At 43.0% G+C, this 19,599-nt stretch overlaps 1 protein-coding gene across 1 annotated transcript in view; it reads right to left on the minus strand.

Moving 5' to 3' along the window:
• LOC133356680 (sortilin-like) overlaps positions 1 to 19,599 on the minus strand; it is a 50,160-nt gene that overhangs the window by 27,527 nt on the left and 3,034 nt on the right. The window contains 7 exon segments of the mRNA XM_061574319.1: positions 343 to 470; positions 2,455 to 2,507; positions 3,798 to 3,871; positions 6,462 to 6,626; positions 7,738 to 7,840; positions 9,638 to 9,717; positions 12,748 to 12,810. Coding sequence (XP_061430303.1) covers positions 343 to 470; positions 2,455 to 2,507; positions 3,798 to 3,871; positions 6,462 to 6,626; positions 7,738 to 7,840; positions 9,638 to 9,717; positions 12,748 to 12,810 — 666 coding nt within the window.

The raw sequence follows: 19,599 nt of genomic DNA on the forward strand, positions 1-19,599 counted from the left end.
ACGGCTGCTTGCGTTGTGGCCGAAACGTCGTGAGGAATTATTTTATTATGTTTTATTTTTATTATTTGATTATTTCCCTTCTACGTGACTTTACCGAAAGAACCAAGATCACGATATATAGTTACGGATGAAAATGGACGATGTGACTATTGTGAATATCAGATCGTCGTATGGCCGTATTGCAGCAGCCCAAGGTCTTTGAAGGATATCTCCGATCAGCACGGTTGGCTATGTACGGTGCGAAACAAGTTCAACATACATACAAAGGTGTCCATTACAATGACCTGTCGAGTGATTAAGATTGATATATCTTGTTAAATTATAAACTTCCTTGACACTCACATTTTGATAAAGCACACTCGCGTACATGAAGTGACCGGCCACTCCAAACTCTTGAATTCCACTGGCCATTACCAAGAACGTATCTCCATAATTGATGGACTTCTGCAGTCGCAGCCACTGTTTGTTGTCTGCCAATCAAATATTACAAACATCTTGATCAGAAACAATCAATTTACAAATACTATTACAATAATCAACACATTATCTTGGAGGTGATGCTGCTCCTGCAGCATCGTTAGAGGTGCACAAGCACATACAATAAAAAAAAACTCACATTTGTTAAGAACACTACCTTAATTTTTACTTAAAACTTTCGTGACTGCAATAAATCATATTCTTTGGTTCTTTCGGTAAAGTCACATAGATAGAAAAATAATACAAATAAAGTGAATAAAAATAAAACAAAAACCAAGACTTTTCGATTTAAAGCTTTCGTGACTGCAGGGATTCATCTTCTTGGTTCTTTCGGTAAAGTCACGTAGAAGGGAAGTAATAAAATAATAAAAATAAAACATAATACAATAATTCTCACGACGTTTCGGCCACAACGCAAGCAGCCGTCGTCAGGTGAAGAATGAAACACCACCAAGCTTGGAGCGTATATTTGTCAAGGCGCTCTTCTTCCCCCCTCCAACCCAGCTTAAATATACGCTCCAAGCTTGGTGGGGTTTCATTCTTCACCTGAGGACGGCTGCTTGCGTTGTGGCCTAAACGTCGTGAGAATTATTTTATTATGTTTTATTTGTATTATTTTATTACTTCCCTTCTACGTGACTTTACCGAAAGAACCAAGAAGAAAAAAACCAAGACGTTTCGATCACAACACAAGCGATCGTCTTCAGGAGGAAACAACGTGCCAAAGGGTGTCAGAACGAAGTGGGCAGGGTATATGTGCCCTGGGGTAAGGTAACAGGAAAACACAAATCAAGTCATGACTTGACCTGTGTTCCCTTAACAAGAAAAAACACAAATCATGTCATGACCCAAAGTGGTTGATGACATCTTTCCAATGATTGCCGAGAGTTTGTACCCATCCTCTCGGTTGAAATTGTCTGTATCTGTAGAAATGGATGGCTTTATGAACGAATCGTTGTTGATAGCCAGTGGGCTTGCAAATATCATCGTCTTAGAGAAATCAATTTCGTGTGAGCCAGCTGCATTAAAATAATGATCAGCCACGGCAGAAGTACTGGTCGCACCGTGTTTCAAATTTGCCTTATGCTCACGAACACGGTCCGAGACATGTCGCTTAGTTTCCCCAATGTAACTGCCGCCGCAGATACAGCTTAGTTTGTAGGCGCCGGGATATTGCATGTCAGGAATCTTGTCCTTAACAGATGGGATCAGATCACGAATTTTATGTACTGTGTTAAATCTGACCTGGATTTTGTGTTTGTTCATGATTTTGGAAATATTTTTGGTAACCCCTGCTATGTATGGCAAGGTGATGTTTTTGATTGGATCCTCAGATGGCTCCTTCCTCACGGTTGGGGTGATAGCTTTGCGGATTGTGTAGTCACAATATCCATACACCTTGAGAGCTTGGTGCACGACGGACACAATAATCCCCTGTGGGCAGGTGTAACCAGGAGGTTCCTACCAGGATTACCAAACAAATGACCAAACAAACCGCACGCTCTGCAGCGTGGGAAGGCCCTCATGCGGCAGTGTATCGTAAATCGATACTTAAAGATCCACATTAATACGAAATCTTGCACCAAAATGTTTAACATGTTCATTCTGAAGTACCACTTTTGCAATATAAATATTTGGTAATTCTTTTCAGCATTTGTATAGTGGGTGTCTATATTGGCAAATACGCAGTGTGATCCATTTAGCGATACCACCACTAAATGGGAACAAATATTTTATGTCAAAGCCTCGACTTATCTTCCACCAATCTCACTTGTGAACTCATGTAACTCTCCTTCGAGATACAAGGACCGTCGCTTTCAAAACACTTGTTGGGGCATCTATAAAATTGGATCACCCTTTGAACATTGTAGTAGCAGTGGGACCGATGCTATGATCACGAACGTGTTATTTACTCTCTGCATATTATTGTGAGCATGCGAATGACCGTGTAACGCGTTTAAAAAAAGGCACACATACATTGTGGACCGTCGCCACCCGTCGATGTAAGGTAGAGTGATCCATCCTCTGCCCTGTTAATGTAAATAGGTGCAATCGTTGACTTGCATCTCAATTCAAAACACTACCGTCACAGACAGCCTTTGTCTTGACCTTGCAGCACATACAGAAACTCCAGTGGAATGAAAATTATTAGATTTATAAGATTAGGACATTAATTATTCACACGCATGACACACGCCATGTACTGTAATCTGAACAAGAGCATCAATTGAAATTGCACGCACAATCACGCGTGCAACACTTATGCAAATATAAAACATAAAATCTGTAAGCTTTCAAAATAGCCATCAAGATGTTACCGTAAAAGTTTAAATTGTCCATTCACCCAGAAGAATAGCAAACTAAATGCGATGACAACTGTGCTTTGCATTACGGACCACACTTTTACAATACGCGAAAAACACAAATAACAAGAGCCACGGTTAGCCATTGTTTTTGTAACAATTTGTAGCATGTCGTTGTGAGTATTGAATCAGGGATAATGGAAGCAGTTGCACCAGGTGTGCAGGAGGCAGTATGTCCATAGGCCGAGATAAGCCAACAGGACAACAATTTTTTACTTTTTTTACCGGTTTTCTATAAAGTAGGCCTCTCATAGCAACACAGCCGTATACTAAAGTTCCGTTCATATTTTATCTCTCTTGAGAATTATTGCCTGCAGACCACATTGAGACCACGGAGCTCAAATAGCGGCTCCGTTGTAGAGGGCTTGCGTGCATCGGCCACATGGTCAGTACAAAACAAGGTGGGTTCTTTTGGCACTGGTTATGGGTAACTCTTTCATAAATTTGCCCATCGATTTCATAGGGCATGTCCCGAAAAAGCAAGTCAACTTAATATTGACGTTCAGTTCGTACTGGGTCATCTTTATACGAGGGTTATCGTGAACCAATGTTAAAGCCGGACATAAAACGCGAATGCGCAAACTCTTTCAAGTGTTACAAATACTGTCAAGTGTTATCAAATGGATTCATTTAATTTAAGGCACCCAAACTCAAAGACAATTCTCATTCGGGAGCCGAATATGGTTTACATTATTTACAGTGGCTCACTTTAATGTTTTTTTCTCAAATGTATGTTTTTACATCGTTATCTGAAGTCACTGGAAATACCAGGGGATTTTATTGTTAACATTACCAAGATAAATGAGGTGAAGTGGCCTAAAACCTAATCTGTTGAAATGGAGCTGTATGCCACTGATCCTGGCAAAAAAAAATATTTTGATTCAAGAGTTTAATTTTCACTTTAAACACGACAAATGTATTTTGTAATGCTTGTGCTTATTCAGAACCGAGGCTCACCATTTATATGTGATGACATGGTTATAAATTAAACGCCAGGTAATCCCAAAGTCTTTCGTGATGAAGAGCGAAGCCTAAAAAATAAACAAATGTTATTGTTCACAACGATTACTGTATTCTCCAAGTTATAAGATGCTCCCGAAAGTAAAATCCACCCAAAACTCGTGCCCATTGGTCGATAAAGTTATACAAATCTGGTCACTCACATACACGCACAAATACCTACTAATTTTAAACTGGGTTTCTTTATTTTAATGCGACTTTAGTAAAAAAAAAACACCATCTCAAAATGTGTTGAAAGCGTTTCACGTAATTTATTCACAAGACTGTAAGTACGTCCATTAAAGTGAACGCTAAATTCCACCAGCTGCCTGCACTGTGAAGGCCACGCTCAGCTCGATTCAATTTCGAAAGCATAGTCGGCACACTTCTCTCTGAAAATAGGTCGCACTCAGTACAAAATGCTTGCCACAAATTAACCGCAATACCTTGATAATCTCGTCACGAAGCATAAAGCAACGCGTAAACTCCAGTCATCCTCACGTCAGCTTCTGGCTAACCATCGAACAAAGATTGTCACCGCATCGTGCACTTTTTATGCGCTTCTGTAGCCGTCTAGAATGCTCTTCCGATATTAGGAAGCTACTGGGAGCTATAACTGATTTTTGTGTTCAGTTTGTTGTCCTTCCACCCCACCTCCTACAAGCACGGTGGGCTGCGTGCGGTGCGGTTCAACATGCATATGTAGTGACATCGTTGCATGTCACTGTGTGAAGCCGGCCTGGGAGAGGCACGGCGCGCGATGTATCGACACCGCAGACACCACAGAAGGTGGATGCAGTACCGGCCCGAGCGGGGCTCGAGGAGCACTGACCGACAGCAACCAATGGCACCACGCGCTGCGTGCAGTGCCATCCCTACAGGATGGAGTGCGGGGGTGCCGGCCCCGAAACGGGGTTTTAAGGGGCAATGGCACTCTGGTTGACCTGGGCACCCCCAAAGGGGGGCTGGGGGGAGCACGTGTCAAGTTGGAGATCCTCCTCAAGGGTTCGAGAAGGGGGTCGTGGCTAGGGGCGGAGCGAGCGCCGCCACGGAGGCTATAAGCCGGTCCTCCCAGTGGGACCGGCTGCTGTTGTGATCCTCAAGACTCTACGTCTACGAACTATGTCGGAAGACAAGTCACTAACACGGGGACCCAGACCCAAGCTGGGGTCCCGTCCGTGGTAGCTAACTCCCAGTGTAGTTAGCGTCGTTAGCCTGGTGGACCACCACCATAGGTTATTATCTGGTGAAGGGGCAGTCACCCCTTTGTGTTAGTGTGTTGGTATTCATAAATGTGTTGTCACCAAACAGTACGTCTGAGTCTCCGTTTGAGTCCACGACACATACATAGATGGCATCCTATGAGGACTGCATTCACAAAAATTTGAGGCTCGTGTCACCGTGGCCGAAAAGCCACCAAATCACAGCAGTCAACCACAGTGGACAATGTACGAGGGAAAGTTTTGACAAGAGAACGGATCTACCGGCTGTACAAACCATTTGGTGATTCTGCTGCTGCATGGTTGGCAGTGGTGTACAAGCACAAATTATGCAAAAATAAACTCAAACTATAAACTACACTTATTAAACTAAACTATTTTTATTTGAGCAGGTATGGCCCACTAAGCTAGAAAGCTAATTTTCAGAAGCGACCTGGTCACCAATAGCTCAACGACGTGGCTTGTAATGTGGACATTTCTTTCACCCAAATACTCTAAAGCATGTTGATTCTTAACGTGGACGGAAAAAACGGAGAACCCTGAGAAAAATCTATGCAAACTCCAAATATACAAACACATTCATCGGACAAACTCTCTTCTTTGATGAAGGACCATTGGCTGAAATATCAACTATTTCTACGTATTTCTTTATAAGGTATTCATATTGATGAATGCGCCAAGTGTTATTTGCTGTACAGGTTTCGGGTTATGCAATTGTTTGCGTCCCACGTATGCAATTCCTGAAGCCTCTACAGCAGGGGTGGAGAACGTCCGGCCCGCAGGCCATACAAGGCCCGAGAAATCATTTGGTCTGGCCCTGCCAAGGCAACCGCATGACTCGAAATTCAATAAATTTAGGCGCTTTTTTCATAGCAACATAAATTAAATTTTGCATGGCCCGCGAATGATGTTATAAATATCTAAATGGCCCTTGGCAGAAAAAAGGTTCCCCGACCCAGCTCTACAGGATCAGCGCACCACAACCTCAAAGGTGCTGAATTGCATGCAAGCGCACCTCCACAACCTGGCCAAAACTCATGGCACAATTGGTACGACGGACATAAATTCAGTGATCATTATTTGAGCAAAACTTTCAAAATGAAGTGTCCAAACCTGACTGAATGCAAGAGCCATTAACAAATCACACAGCACGCCCCATGCATTTTCGGGTTGTACCACACGTTTTGTTCGGCACGATGTCTGATATTTTTCTCCATTTGCTGGAGGAGCTTCTTCAGGACATCGACTCACTTACTCAACTTTAGCTGCACTTGCAGTACACGGAGCGGAACATCGGACATCACGTGAGATAATGCGTGGTCCAACACGAAAACACAGCAGCGGCAACCGCGAAAAACTCGGCTATTGCATCCGATAACATCGGTCACATGAAGGTTCTTACGTTGAGGCTGATGCACACGAGAACGTCGGGGTTTATCGGATGGAACGAGAACTTGGTCATTGGAGCGAACGGTATAGGCTTGACCTCAAAGTTCAAACCTCCGTCGTTGGAGGTCACCAGGAAGTAGAGGATGACGTGCCCCAACTTTTCCGTCAGCAGCACAACCTGTATATTCAGAGGGGGCCGTGGAGGAAAAGAGACAGTGTCAATCGACACCAATTATAATGAGCAAATCTCTGTACACAGCCGCACATCCTATTGCCGTATGTCAGCCCTAATCAATTAGCTGCCCCCACACAGTGCAGCTTTTTGTGCATGTCGTTTTCTATAGATGTTCCTAATTCTGACCTTTTCACTTAGGGTACTGATATTGTTAAAATATTACATTCATTCACTTCTAAAAGTACATTCAAGCATTTCGTCAAGTTAAGCAGTTTACACTTTTTGTCCAGAAAACGAATCGTGCAGGGTGTCATTATAATTTTCTACACATATCCACACACCTTTCACATATGTTTCTAATAACGTCGGTGACTAGCGAGTTGGATATGCGACATTATACTGTATTCTAAGGGGGACTGCTTAATGTATAGCTACAGTGGCAGTGTTCAAGTGCATAACGAGCGGAACTGAATGTTGGTTGCTGAAAAAGCTCCCAAGCACTGTGGAGTGAAACGTCGGACATTGTGCCGAACAACGCATGGTGCAACAAGCCAACACATCGGGGAGCGACACACACACACAACTGTAGAGGAGTAGAAGACAGTAGTGGCGTCATGTGCGCTGTCCGGCGCGATGGCGTCACGGGACATGGGGTCATGCGCACTGGACAGTGCGACACAGCTCCTCGTGGATAAAGGGGGGACCCAGTGACGTAAGTGGGGTCGGAGCTGGAGTCAAGGGTCGAGAGAGGGTGAAACGGGGAGCCAGGGCTGGACGTGGCTGTGCTCCTCGGTCGGCCGTGTTAGATGATCCCACGGCCGGTGCAGAGGAGACAGCACAGGGCAACCAGCTGTGTTGGGACCCAGTGGGACCTCTAACCCCTGGGAAGTGGTTCACCCCTTCCCATGTCTTGTGTAGCCCTTGATAAACGGCGAAAGCCCTTAACCTCACCTCCGTCTCTGAGCGAGTCGTCGCCAGCTCCTCAACACAACCGTGAGAAGCTACAGAGTGGTAGAGCGACTGAATCTCTCTCAGGTAGGTGTCTTCGCATACCTAACCATCCCGCTTGATTAATTTGTGAGTGTGCTCACCTTTGGGCTAATACAGCACTTACCCGTTGTGGATTCAGTGGATGAGAGATGATGGAGTGATCATTTCTGATCATGCCATTTCCTATCTCTCCCGTGATGTCCTTGTAAGTTTTGCCATAATCCGTACTGCAACATCAACGCAATAATCAGTAAATCAAATCACACTGTCAAACTCAACTAAAACTCCACTATTTTTATTTTACCAAGGTACGGCCCACTGAGCTATATAGCTCTTTTCAGAAGCGACCTGGCCATAAATGATAGCTGAACGAAGTGGCTTATCATGTGGAAATATCTAGCAACCAGATACTCCAAACACATGTTTCTAAATGTGGAAGGAAAAACCGGAGGACCTGGAGAAAAATGTACGTGACCACGGAGAGGTTCGGGATGGAACGCACTACCTTCTGTATACTAGGAAAGGTAGTTAACATCTTTCCACTGTGGCATCTCAAACAATAACCGTTGAGACTGCATCACCATCATGAAAGTCAGGCTCTTGTATTTGTATTGTTTCAGTTGCACAACTGATTCTACCAAGAAGCGTAGGTCCTGTTTTCTATTATACATGGAAGTCCAGGCAATGAAATACAGTAGACTCTCGATTATCCATGCTAATGACGGGGAGAATGACCACGGATAATCAATTTTGATTGTTTTTCGATTTAGAACGAATACTAACGATCAACCAATCGATGGGCGTGCTCAGTGATAACACTTTCCTGCTCCCGCGCAGGAGACTGCCCACTAAGTGGATAGCAGCAGAGCCACGCCAATCAAAATCAAAATCCACCCAATGTTGTAAAGATATGCAACCACTGTACTGTAGAGGCGATCACCTGGATTTACGATTAACCGGAGCTCATATTTGTTCGATATAAGAATGTGACTTGTAATACACTTGTACAAGAAAAACAATGTATTACTGTTTTTAGATCATTAATTTGGCCATAAAGGAAAATACATTCATTTTAAATTTATGTTAAAATCTCAGGTGCGCGGTTAATTAGCAAATCGGATAATCCGCACGTGGATAACGAAGAGCCTACTGAATTTCAGCTTTTAATAACGAGTAAGATGGAATTAATGACAGTACTTGTGAATGTATTTAAATAACTGGGGAATACATTTTTATATGAGTTTCCTAAATATACTTGGTGATCCATTTAAGTGTAACCCACTTTAAGTATAGGGAGAAATTACGCTGAAAACAACAATGTATTTTAAAGTCTGCCACCAATTTCACTACTCGAACTTCAATATTTTAACACTCTCTGCTCTAGAAGATATCAAGCCATCACTTTAACAATATTCAATCCCCCATTGAGGGAAAAAAGCGGGTCATTAGAAATCAGTGGAGTATCTATATATATGGCTCAGCTTGTAAAAGGTAATAAAGGTGCAGTCCTGCAACTACTTGCTCGAACCACCGCTGGTACAAGGGCTTCCACTATAGAGGGGCCCCCTCTCAGAGCTCCAACCCTGGACTCAGAACATACAATCAGTAAAAAGTAGTTTTCATTAATAATTTGTTCATAATATATTTAGAAATTTAATTCATTTGTTATCCAGGAAAATTTCACCGAGCCTCCAGATTTTTTTCAGGAGAGGTTTTTCACTGCTATGTTTGATGTTAAAAATGTCATTCAAATTGATTTGACCACTGTGTGCTGGCATCGTGGTCCGAATTAAAAAATATGATCGGCGTGTTACTCATTTGGAATCGCACGTAGCAGCATCGCCCCCTACCGGTGAACTACATCAGTCTGCGAAACATAGCGCCTTGGCAATAGTCCTGCGCTATAAGAATGGCGCAAGTACCAAATGTATAAAATTATGAATCATTAATATCCTCAGCTTACAACAGCAACACAGACGTGATGATTATCCAAGCTCAAGTGTGTGTTTTGGTTCTATAAATACCTTATGTAGAGTTTGCTTCGATCAAACAACAGCTGCAAGAATGGCACATTGAAGTCTCTTGCTGTTAATGCCAACACAACCTAAGGAAATGGGAAGGCAACACGGGATTATAAACACACTTTTCTCCCCTTGTATTATACAGAAGAGGTTCGGAGTGCATCTTGTGATCCAGTGTGTGTGTAAGCTCGTGGCCATATTTATATAACTTTATATACACGAAGAACAAGTTTGGGGAGCATTTTAAAATAAGGAGAATGCAACATTTTAAAATAAGAATGTTTTTATTGCTGACATCATTAACATCATCATCATGTGTGTCACATTCACTGCTAGATGAAAGGCTCCACACACCATCTCTATCCCTCACTGTGCGACTGTGGTCATCCAGAATGGACCGCACAACATATTTACGATGCAATACCCAATCCACAAACACAAACGATACAGCTGATACAATCCGCTGCTTCTGACGCGGATATTGCAGTTGTCGCTCTGCATCTACATCAGCAGCCATACGGAAGAAGACTGTCCCCCCCCCCCTCCCCATGATACATGACCGCTTACTCCTGTACACGATTGCTTAATCTCAGTGCTCTGCGGCGATTTGTTCTTGGGGGTTGAAATCTCTTCTTGAGCTGCCAATCTTTCGCTATTCTCGTCCTTTGGGCATCTTCTATTCGTGAGATGTGTCCTGCCCAAATCGGCAAGTCTCTGAATTGTGTTTGTTCCCAAAATTTGAGTTCTTCACATTATGAGTTTAATTACGGGCACGTATATTTCCATTCTTCTTTGCACACGTATATGTCACAGTTGGTACTCTGCACATGATCGAATGTAAGTGGTCGGTGACATGGCCCAACAATAGTGCGTTTATCACCTATAGCAGAGGTTCGTGGATTGAATCTGGCAGGCCACACTGTTAATAATGCGGGTATTTATTAATCCATAAATATACACATGCCCGCTACTTCACAATGGACATTCAAGATTTACAGAGGGACTCATTCGAAGACAGTAGGCCATTGTTTGCCAGCGTTATGGTCCAAATTTGCCAAAATTTAAAATTACACATAGCAACAACAACCTCTACTGGGAACTACAGCAGACTGTCTGTAAGACATAGAACCCCATGTGAACATGTAGGTCACACAATCACGGAGCAGACGGAACAGTTCGATGACAGGTTAAAGTTTAAAATGTGTAAGATATATCTAACTTAAACTAACCCAATAAATAAATAGTGCAGATATTATCTTTTACATGCATTCCCTGGCCACACTAAACATGGCAGCCACTATCTCTTATCTTCTGCACACATACCTCAGCTGTCTCACGAGTCTAGAGTGTGATTCCCGAGAACAAAATATGTTAATGCCAGTCACTTCTGCCGAGCTTTTTGTCCCACAAATTTAAATCTTCTTTCCAAGTATTCTCTCTCTTCGGTCTCCCTCAAATTTCCCTTTTCTTTCAAGGTCTTTGCGTGGACTTTCTTTGCAATGTTGTATTCTGACCTTTTGAACTTTCTTTTCAATTTAGTCTTCTGACCTTCTGGCCACACGTACAAACCATCTCAGTCGATTCTCACTCAATTTCTCCTCTATCGACTCTACCTTAACTCGTCATTGTACTTCTTCATTTTTCACAAGATCATTTCTGCCATTCATGATAAACGTTTTTGGGTTAGATCGCGTTATTTATAAATGTGTCGTAACCCTCCACCACCCGACACGCAGAGGTCGCAACCGGGTACCCGATACCCGTACCCTACCCGATACCCGGCTACCCGTACCCGGCCGGGTACGGGTACGGGTAGCCATTTGCGACCCTGGCTGCCGGTACGGGTACGGAAGGTAGGCCAGGTATGGGTACCCATTTGCAACCCTGGTGCGGCCGGGTACGGGTACGGGTAAGGAATAAAGACCTGTTTGCGACCTCTGCCGACACGGCCAATCAGCAAAAAAGTGTCACGTTGACAAAAGACAACAGGTGCAATGATAAGTTAAATTATTACGTCACCCTGCTGCTGCTGCTGCTCTATTTAAGACCGGGAGCAAGAGCAGAGCCTCACCATTCTGGTGAATTGCCCGATGATGCTGGATGCAATTACCAGCGAAACGTCGCACTCAAAAATTGTAATTGTTGTGGTTTCACTCTTCAACACACCGGTGGGCTAAAGTAGTGAACTATTTCTATTTTGTCAACGTGACACTTTTTTGCTGATTGGCCGTGTCAGGTGGTGGAGGGTTATGACACATTTATAAATAACGCGATCTAACCTAAAAACGTTTATTATGAATAATATTGGTCGTGAAAGCCTACGTGTTAAACTGATCATTTCTGCCAACTCCACAAATCCATCTCAGAACTCTGAACTGTCACCATCAGCATGTGCACTAGCGGTTTCTTTGGTGAAGTGCCGGTACGAAATAAGTTAAACATCCATACATACATCTAAAAATGTAAACTCATGTTAGACAGCTCAAAACCCAAGGACTACATACTATAAGAGAAGAGCTATTATTTTTAGAGGTCATTGTTCATTTTATTTGAAAGTTTTCATACAAATGCACGACGGTGAATTCCTGCTTCTGGCCTGACGTACATATGTATGCCTGTATGTAGAACTTCTTTTGCACCGTACATAGCCAACCGTGCTAATCGATTGCCTACGCACGCATGAAAAGCACACTCATTGAAAGCACACTCAAGACGCAATGTTCTAGAGTCACAACTATTTTCAAGTTCAGCTCCATGTGATAAGTTTAACACGTAGGCTTTCGCGACCCCCATTCTGGCGAATTGCCCGATGATGCTGGATGCAATTACCAGCGAAACGTCGTACTCAAATTGTAAATTGTTGTGGTTTCACGCTTCAACACACCGGTGGGCTAAAGCAGTGAACTAATTGTCTTTTGTCAACGTGACACTTTTTTTACTGATTGGCCGTGTCGGGTGGTGGAGGGTTACGACACATTTATAAATAACGCGATCTAAACCCAAAAACGTTGATTATCCATGTCGTAATTTTACCCAAAATATTATACTAGATTAAAAACATCGTGGATTAGGTAGAGATAAAAAAATAGGCAATTGGTAAACATGCATCTTACCCCAGACTTGTTTCCAACCCAAGCCAGAGTCATTTGACTGCCATCATCATCTTTAAAGGATTGCTGTGAAATAGAAAGACAACGAAACAAAGTGAGATGGTTGAAACACTTCACAGACAGATTATTCAAGAACCTCTCAGTATTCTTTAATATGCAACTACTTGTCTGGTAAAGAAACATATATACTATTCAATACAAGCACCAAACACAACTTGTAATGACATCTCGAAATGTATTGGCATTTATGCGTTTTAACAGAAGTATAAGTGCAGCTCTCCACTTAGAGGGAGCTCAAGAGGGTATTTGGCCTCCTCTTCCATGTTGGCCAGAAGTAGTGGAAAGGTGGCGAGTTCCCGCACTTTACTCAACCACACGTGACCTGTTGGTCGAGCAACTACGGTGAACCGAATAATATTGCTGCGTGGACAGAGGTGGGGGGGGGTTAAAGAAACGTGTCCTACATTTGAACAGCCGAGCTGGCGACCTCTTGCACAGTTCACTCTCTCACCCTTCCACCACGGCAGCATTTCATATGTTTTATACACACTATTGACAAACTATATTGTATATTACCTTTTACAATGTTGAAATAAACATGGGAAATATTTGTATTGTTCAAAATAACATTGTGATTCACCAACCAATGGGCTTTCCGAACAAATGTTTTCCAGCACTGTTATTTGCTTACTTAAGCAAACAAAACGTGACCTGGTTTCTTTTTCTCTCATCAACAGCAGTTGCCCATTTAACAACTGCTGTTGGATTGCACGGTACAAAAATGAATAACCACCTATGATGCCTGAGCAGATTCAGTCTTAAAGCCAATTCAATATTGGGAAAGAGACACTGACCGCATTAATGCAGTTTCTTCCCTGTTGACTTGTAATTGTATCACTACCATTGCACAAGCAATCCTGTACGCCCTGCAGACACTGTTTTTCAGCCCGTGCATGATGTCATCCCTCCATGGCTTTGTCAGGGCCTGTCCAATCTTCTGTTATAGCTCCGACCTCCACGCGACTATTTTTGTAAGGCACCCTATCATCTTAGTTACTTGTTGCTTTACTTTTTTTATGTTAAATGTTTTATTCCACATCTTCCCTTACCTAATACATTGCAACATCCTGAAGTTCTGGACGATGTTACCAGAGGCATCGAAGGTATCAGGTACATCGGACTCATCAGAGCAGGTGGGGGGGAGGGGGGGGCAGGTCATTGCAGTTCTGGGCTAAGGTATTTAAGACTTGTGTAATATTTAGGAATGGACCCCATGTGTCGTGTGTATTCTTCTTCCTTGTCTACGAGCTTATAGGCTCAGGACTGCTGCAGCGCTGAGATTGGGCTGAATTAATTCAGCCATTGAGTATGGGAAGGGCAGGGGGGGTTCGTGATACTTCCACGTACTCAATATGGTTTTCCTGCCCACTATATTGAAAGTCCTTAACAAAAAGTTCTGATCTGGAGTCAGTCCCACTTATCTCAGACCCTGCTGTGTAGTTTCCACACTTATGTTTACACGTGTATTGTAAATCTCATCATTATTTGTTCGTAGACGTAAGCTATAGTTGTACATGACCGGAAAGCATGTTCGTAATCGTGTACTACACACGGGGGGCACCTCAGACAGTCCGGAGATGAGGCTGTACCAAACCTAGCCCTGTTCTCTGGTTGGTCATGTCGGCTCCGTGTAGAAATTTGAATTGGATAGTTCTCGGAGGGAAGGGCCTGGCCCCCTTGGAAAGTGGATTTCCAAAACTGGGTTCATGTCTTGTTGGGGAATGGGCGATTTCGCTATTCGCTCACATGGCACTAGGGCCTGAGGTCAGCACGACCACCATTGCTGTGGTTCTCTTGCGTGGATGCTCTTGCAGTTGGTAGCACCGCAGCTTGTGTTACACAGACATGACATTAACTTACTAATCCCCCTAATCTCCCTGCCTAATGTCTCCCATCAACATAGTGATAATCTCCCATTAACACTGCTGTTGTGCGCATATGCGGGGATGATACTCTTATGCGGAGACGGAAGCTCATTTTATGCTAATCTCTCTCCCTAATCTCTCTCCCTAATCTCCCCCATTAACACAACTGACGTGCTTGCGCCCAGGGATGGAATTCCTTTCCAGCTCAGACCACGCTTGCTTGCCCATCGCCACATAAATAACCTCTTGTTGTAACAGCTCTCTCGCTGGTTCAGCAGTTCCACTGCTGGATTGTTTTTTTTCCACCTGAGGACGACCGCTTGTGTTGTGATTGAAACGTCATGATATATAATTTTATATTTATGTATGTTGAACTTCTTTCGCACTTTACGTAACCAAATCACACAAAAAACAGTTCTTCTTTCGCTTGTATGACACATTGCGAATGGAAGTTGTCTCATTCACAACTGCAACACAGGACAGTAGAATGTGTCCTCTAATCTGTGGTGATATAGGCGACCAATATCACGGATCCTATTATCTGTGGGATTATCTGGGATTTTACTCATTTTATCCACAAAGTAACCCATTCTGGGCTCTTAGGATGTAAAAAAACTTTGCCCGTGTAAAGCATCACTTCATTTTCCCAGACACGAGTAAAAATGAGGCTTGGGATGCAAAAGGATGTGCCACATGACAGAAAATGTGGGCATGAAGATGACACTTGAATAAGTGGCCTCAAGGTGCACATAGCCTGGCACAAGCGTTGTTGTAACGTCACCACCACTTAGTGTCGAATGGCGGTTGTTGTTCAGTCTATATATGTATGTGTGAGTCCATTTGTGCGTGTAACTCTATGTGTGTGTATCAATGGATTTGCGTGTCTAACTACATGTGTCTGCCTTTTTCGCCCGGGCAACGCCGGGTACTAACCGCTAGTATCGTATATATTTACCGTATTATTTCACCGACACACTGCTGCCCAGCATCGTGAAGCATAATCAAATAACCCTCACGGCCCGCATGGCGTCCACGGGCACTCATCCAGCATGCACTGTATTATTTTAACGTTCAAATACTGCACGTAGGCGAGATAATTCTTAACGGGGGTTTCCACGAAGATTGCCAATGTCGGTTTCCATTGGATTCGAAGGATGTTAAGACTTTGCCCCTCTGCAAAGTGTCGTTTTATTTTCGGAGCAGTTTCACATTTCACGGAAACCCCCTCTGAGCAAAAATCAAGAAGTTGCAGTGGCTTATGCGTCTCTATTATTGTGCAATAACAAGGTTGGCAAGCCAGCACAGGCATATCCTTCCTCATGTGTTCACACCTAGCCTTTGACCCAATCATCCGAATGCTACCGAGACGTGAGACCTCGAAGGCTACGCTGTAGGGTTGAGCCTGGCACGTTTGTCCACGAGACAACTTTTTTAATTGACTGTGTTGGGTGGTGGAGGGTGTACAACACACATTTTACTCAAACGATCGGACCCAAACATCGATACATGCTAAAATAGGCATACCATGCTGACTAATACATAATATAAGGATATTCCTATTTGTGCTGATTTGTTATCGCCAGGTTTTGGGTAACCCTTTAAACAATGTAACAATGTGACGCTACAGCAGGCCACAAAATCCACACTAATAAAATCCGCAAGTGTTTGTAATCCGTGGCTCCTCCAGAAACTCTTCTGGACTGTTGAGCCTGAAACCCACAAAACATTGCAGATTTCTAGTTCTCCTCCGTTAATGGCCGATTCCCCTCCTGCAATCCACACCACATGAGCAGTGGGGTGATGGCCACCTCTGTTAGTGGCCGTCAGCCGGCTGCGCAATATCACATTACTACAGCAGGAATCAGTATTTTCCATTGACAACCACTGTTGACTTTCCACACTTTAACTATCCCGAAGGGATTATGCCAACCCCTTACCAGAAAATGAGCTTGGAATTTGTGAGTCAAGTGTTCCCATCACAGTGCCATCTGGCTGGATTATAGCAAAATCAGTATCAATAACATGTTCCAACAAAAGTTTGCAAACATACATGAGAAGAGCCAGATAATGTAAAACATTTACCAGTGTCTATTTATGCAACTGGAAATAAAACAGGGACGTGTTATTCATCCTGGAATCTAATTTAGAAGAAATGCCATGACTAAGCGCCACAGGATATTCCAAATCAGAATGGACGGATACTTAAACGAGTGTAGTTTTCCTTTCTGGAAATAACCCACGTGCCTGACAAGAAATTCAACCACATTGGGAACTCTGTTCCAAAATGTGTGCGTCAATCTTACTTGTGTTTAGGATCAGCAGCTAACTACCAACAGTACAAACACCGTGTTTATTTAAAGCACAATCATAAAACACAGAAAATCTAGGCCAACTGATCCATCAAAAACAAATAATCATGTTTCATTAAATGTTTCTTAAGGTAATATAACAATGCGGGTGAAAATTGTCTCATTCATAACTGCTGGAGTACAGAACTCTCCTTATGCAGTAAAATAGGGAGGCCCAATATTGAATCCTTTAATAAACTATAAACTTTAAAAAACTATAAACATAACTATATAGCTCTTTTTCATATGCGAATTGAATTATAATGTGAAAATGTATAGCAGTCAAATATTCTAAATGAACATCTTAAATGAGGAGCGAAAAACCTGAGGACCAGGAAAAAAATCCACACAACCACAGGGAGAACATGCAAACTCCAAACATACAGGCACCAGGGTCGGGATCGAACCCACGTGCTCCTGTATACCAGGCAAGGCAGATGACATCTCGCCAAATGGGCCAGACACTTCATAACGGGGCTTCCACGAAGACTGCTGATGTCAGTTTCCACTGGAATCGAAGGATGCAAGATTTTGCCCCTGCAAAGCGGCACTTTGTTTTACGAGCAGTTTGCATTTCACGGAAACCCCCAAAGAACACAAATCAGGAAGTGTGCAGTGGCTTGCGCGTCGTGCAATGACAAGACTGCCAAGCCAACAGAGGCATTATTTGCCTTCATGCTCCACACCTAGCCATTGACAAAACACCTGAAATGCTCCAGAACCTGTGAGTCCATGGAAACTAAACAGCTTTGAGCCTGTATGTACGTCCACAAACGTGCAAATTGGAGGTGTAGGGGAACGACAAACTGAACACAAAAGGCAGTTCAAAAGAAATCCGTTTTCAATGTAGACAATAAGTGTTTAAATGGGTTACCAGAATGCTCAACAACAATAAAGCAGACGTTATCAGCATTGTGGGCTATTGAGGGCAGTACAGCAAAATCAATTGTCCTGTGTTCCCCATCGGGAACCCTGACCAGAGTAGAGAGGGGGTATGGTGAACCCTCACGACCTGCACGGCGTTGTTAGGCTTTAACTGCTCCTACAACTTGAAAAGGTAAATTAATTTAATGTATTGATAAATAAGTGGTGATCCCAATAGCATTCTATGCAAATATTCTAACTGTGCATAACACTGCTGTGTTACTTACATTTGCAATGAGAATGGCGAGATGGATTTCAGAGATCCCAAAGAATGGACTAGGTGAGATATAAGGCAAGAATGGTACCATTCTCAAGACAAGTTGAAAGTCGACACAGATACCTGGGACATGCGATAAGCAGCGAGGATAAGCACGTCAGAAAAATAAATGTATGAAACATGGAAGCACCAGGGTGGAGAGTCAAGCCTTTGATGTACTATTTAGGGGCTATCGCCCGAAACGTCACCTATTGTGTTTTTTTCCTTTTCAGGAAGTTTCATTAACGAATGATGACTCGTTGTTTTTGTTGTTTGTGCACTCGTGACAACGCAGAATCACCAGGTGGTGAGCCTTGATTTAAAGGTACATGGAAAGGGTCAAGTGGGGAATATTCTAGGAATAGTATTACATTTGAACGCTGAACTCTACTTGAAAACACGGATGGGTGGTGAATTTTAAGTGAAGAGATAAGCATTAAATAAGTTATAGTTAAAAATACTTTTTTTTTAAACACGCTTTAATGAAATGTACCGTACGAGTAATGGCAGAACTCCACGACTCCAGGAAGTGGCTCCGAAGCTTGCCATAACGTAAGGGACTTTGGTGATTTACAGCCAACGTGAGTTGAGCGTGGACAATTAAACCCAAGCCGAAACATAACATGTAAAAAAGATTATTAAAACATAAAAAAATGTAATAGTATTGTCATCAGTATGACATAAGTATACCAAGTTTGCAGTCGATACCACATTGGGAAGTGGGTAAAAATTGAGTTACAAGATTTTTTGAGGATACGACAACAGACAGAGTGAGTTAAATAAAAGCGTGTAAAATAAAAAAAAGTACACTTCCAGTGGTATAGTTTGCCATATATGTGAGATCTCAACCTCGCACATTTCAAATATTTAGCAGCCATTCAGACGTCATTTAACCAGTTCACCAGAAGGCAGCCTTGAACCACTGGTGGAAATTCCACATTCTTATGGTGGAAATTCCACTATTCTTACGGCGGTGGGTGAGGGAGGTTTATACAGTCGTTATTGGACATAGTGTAGATCATCTGGTAACGTTTTACAAGTCACCATCAGCCTTGATCAATCCACTGCTGGATGAAGGCCTCCGCTGGTCACCACCACCTATCACAGTTCTGCACCTGCACGCGTATAGATTTCATCGTTCCATCTCCTTGGTGGCCGTAGGAATTTCAGACGCGTTCCATTTCTTGGCCACCACTCCGGTCATTATTCTTTCACCATACAGAAAGTTATCACCCATCGCACCAACGTACTCGGTTTGTATAACACAATTCCAACGATCCGTTTGCACGAATAATGTTTAACCTGGGTGTAACGCCCTCCAGTCCGCGTTGAGAACTTCCTCTTTTGGTTTCTCTCAATGTAATTCCCAAGCAAATGGGAATTACATTGAGCCGTGATGGAG

This window comes from Lethenteron reissneri, chromosome 55, assembly GCF_015708825.2.
Source record: "Lethenteron reissneri isolate LAM-NWPU_2019-01 chromosome 55, ASM1570882v1, whole genome shotgun sequence".
Taxonomy (NCBI): domain Eukaryota; kingdom Metazoa; phylum Chordata; class Hyperoartia; order Petromyzontiformes; family Petromyzontidae; genus Lethenteron; species Lethenteron reissneri.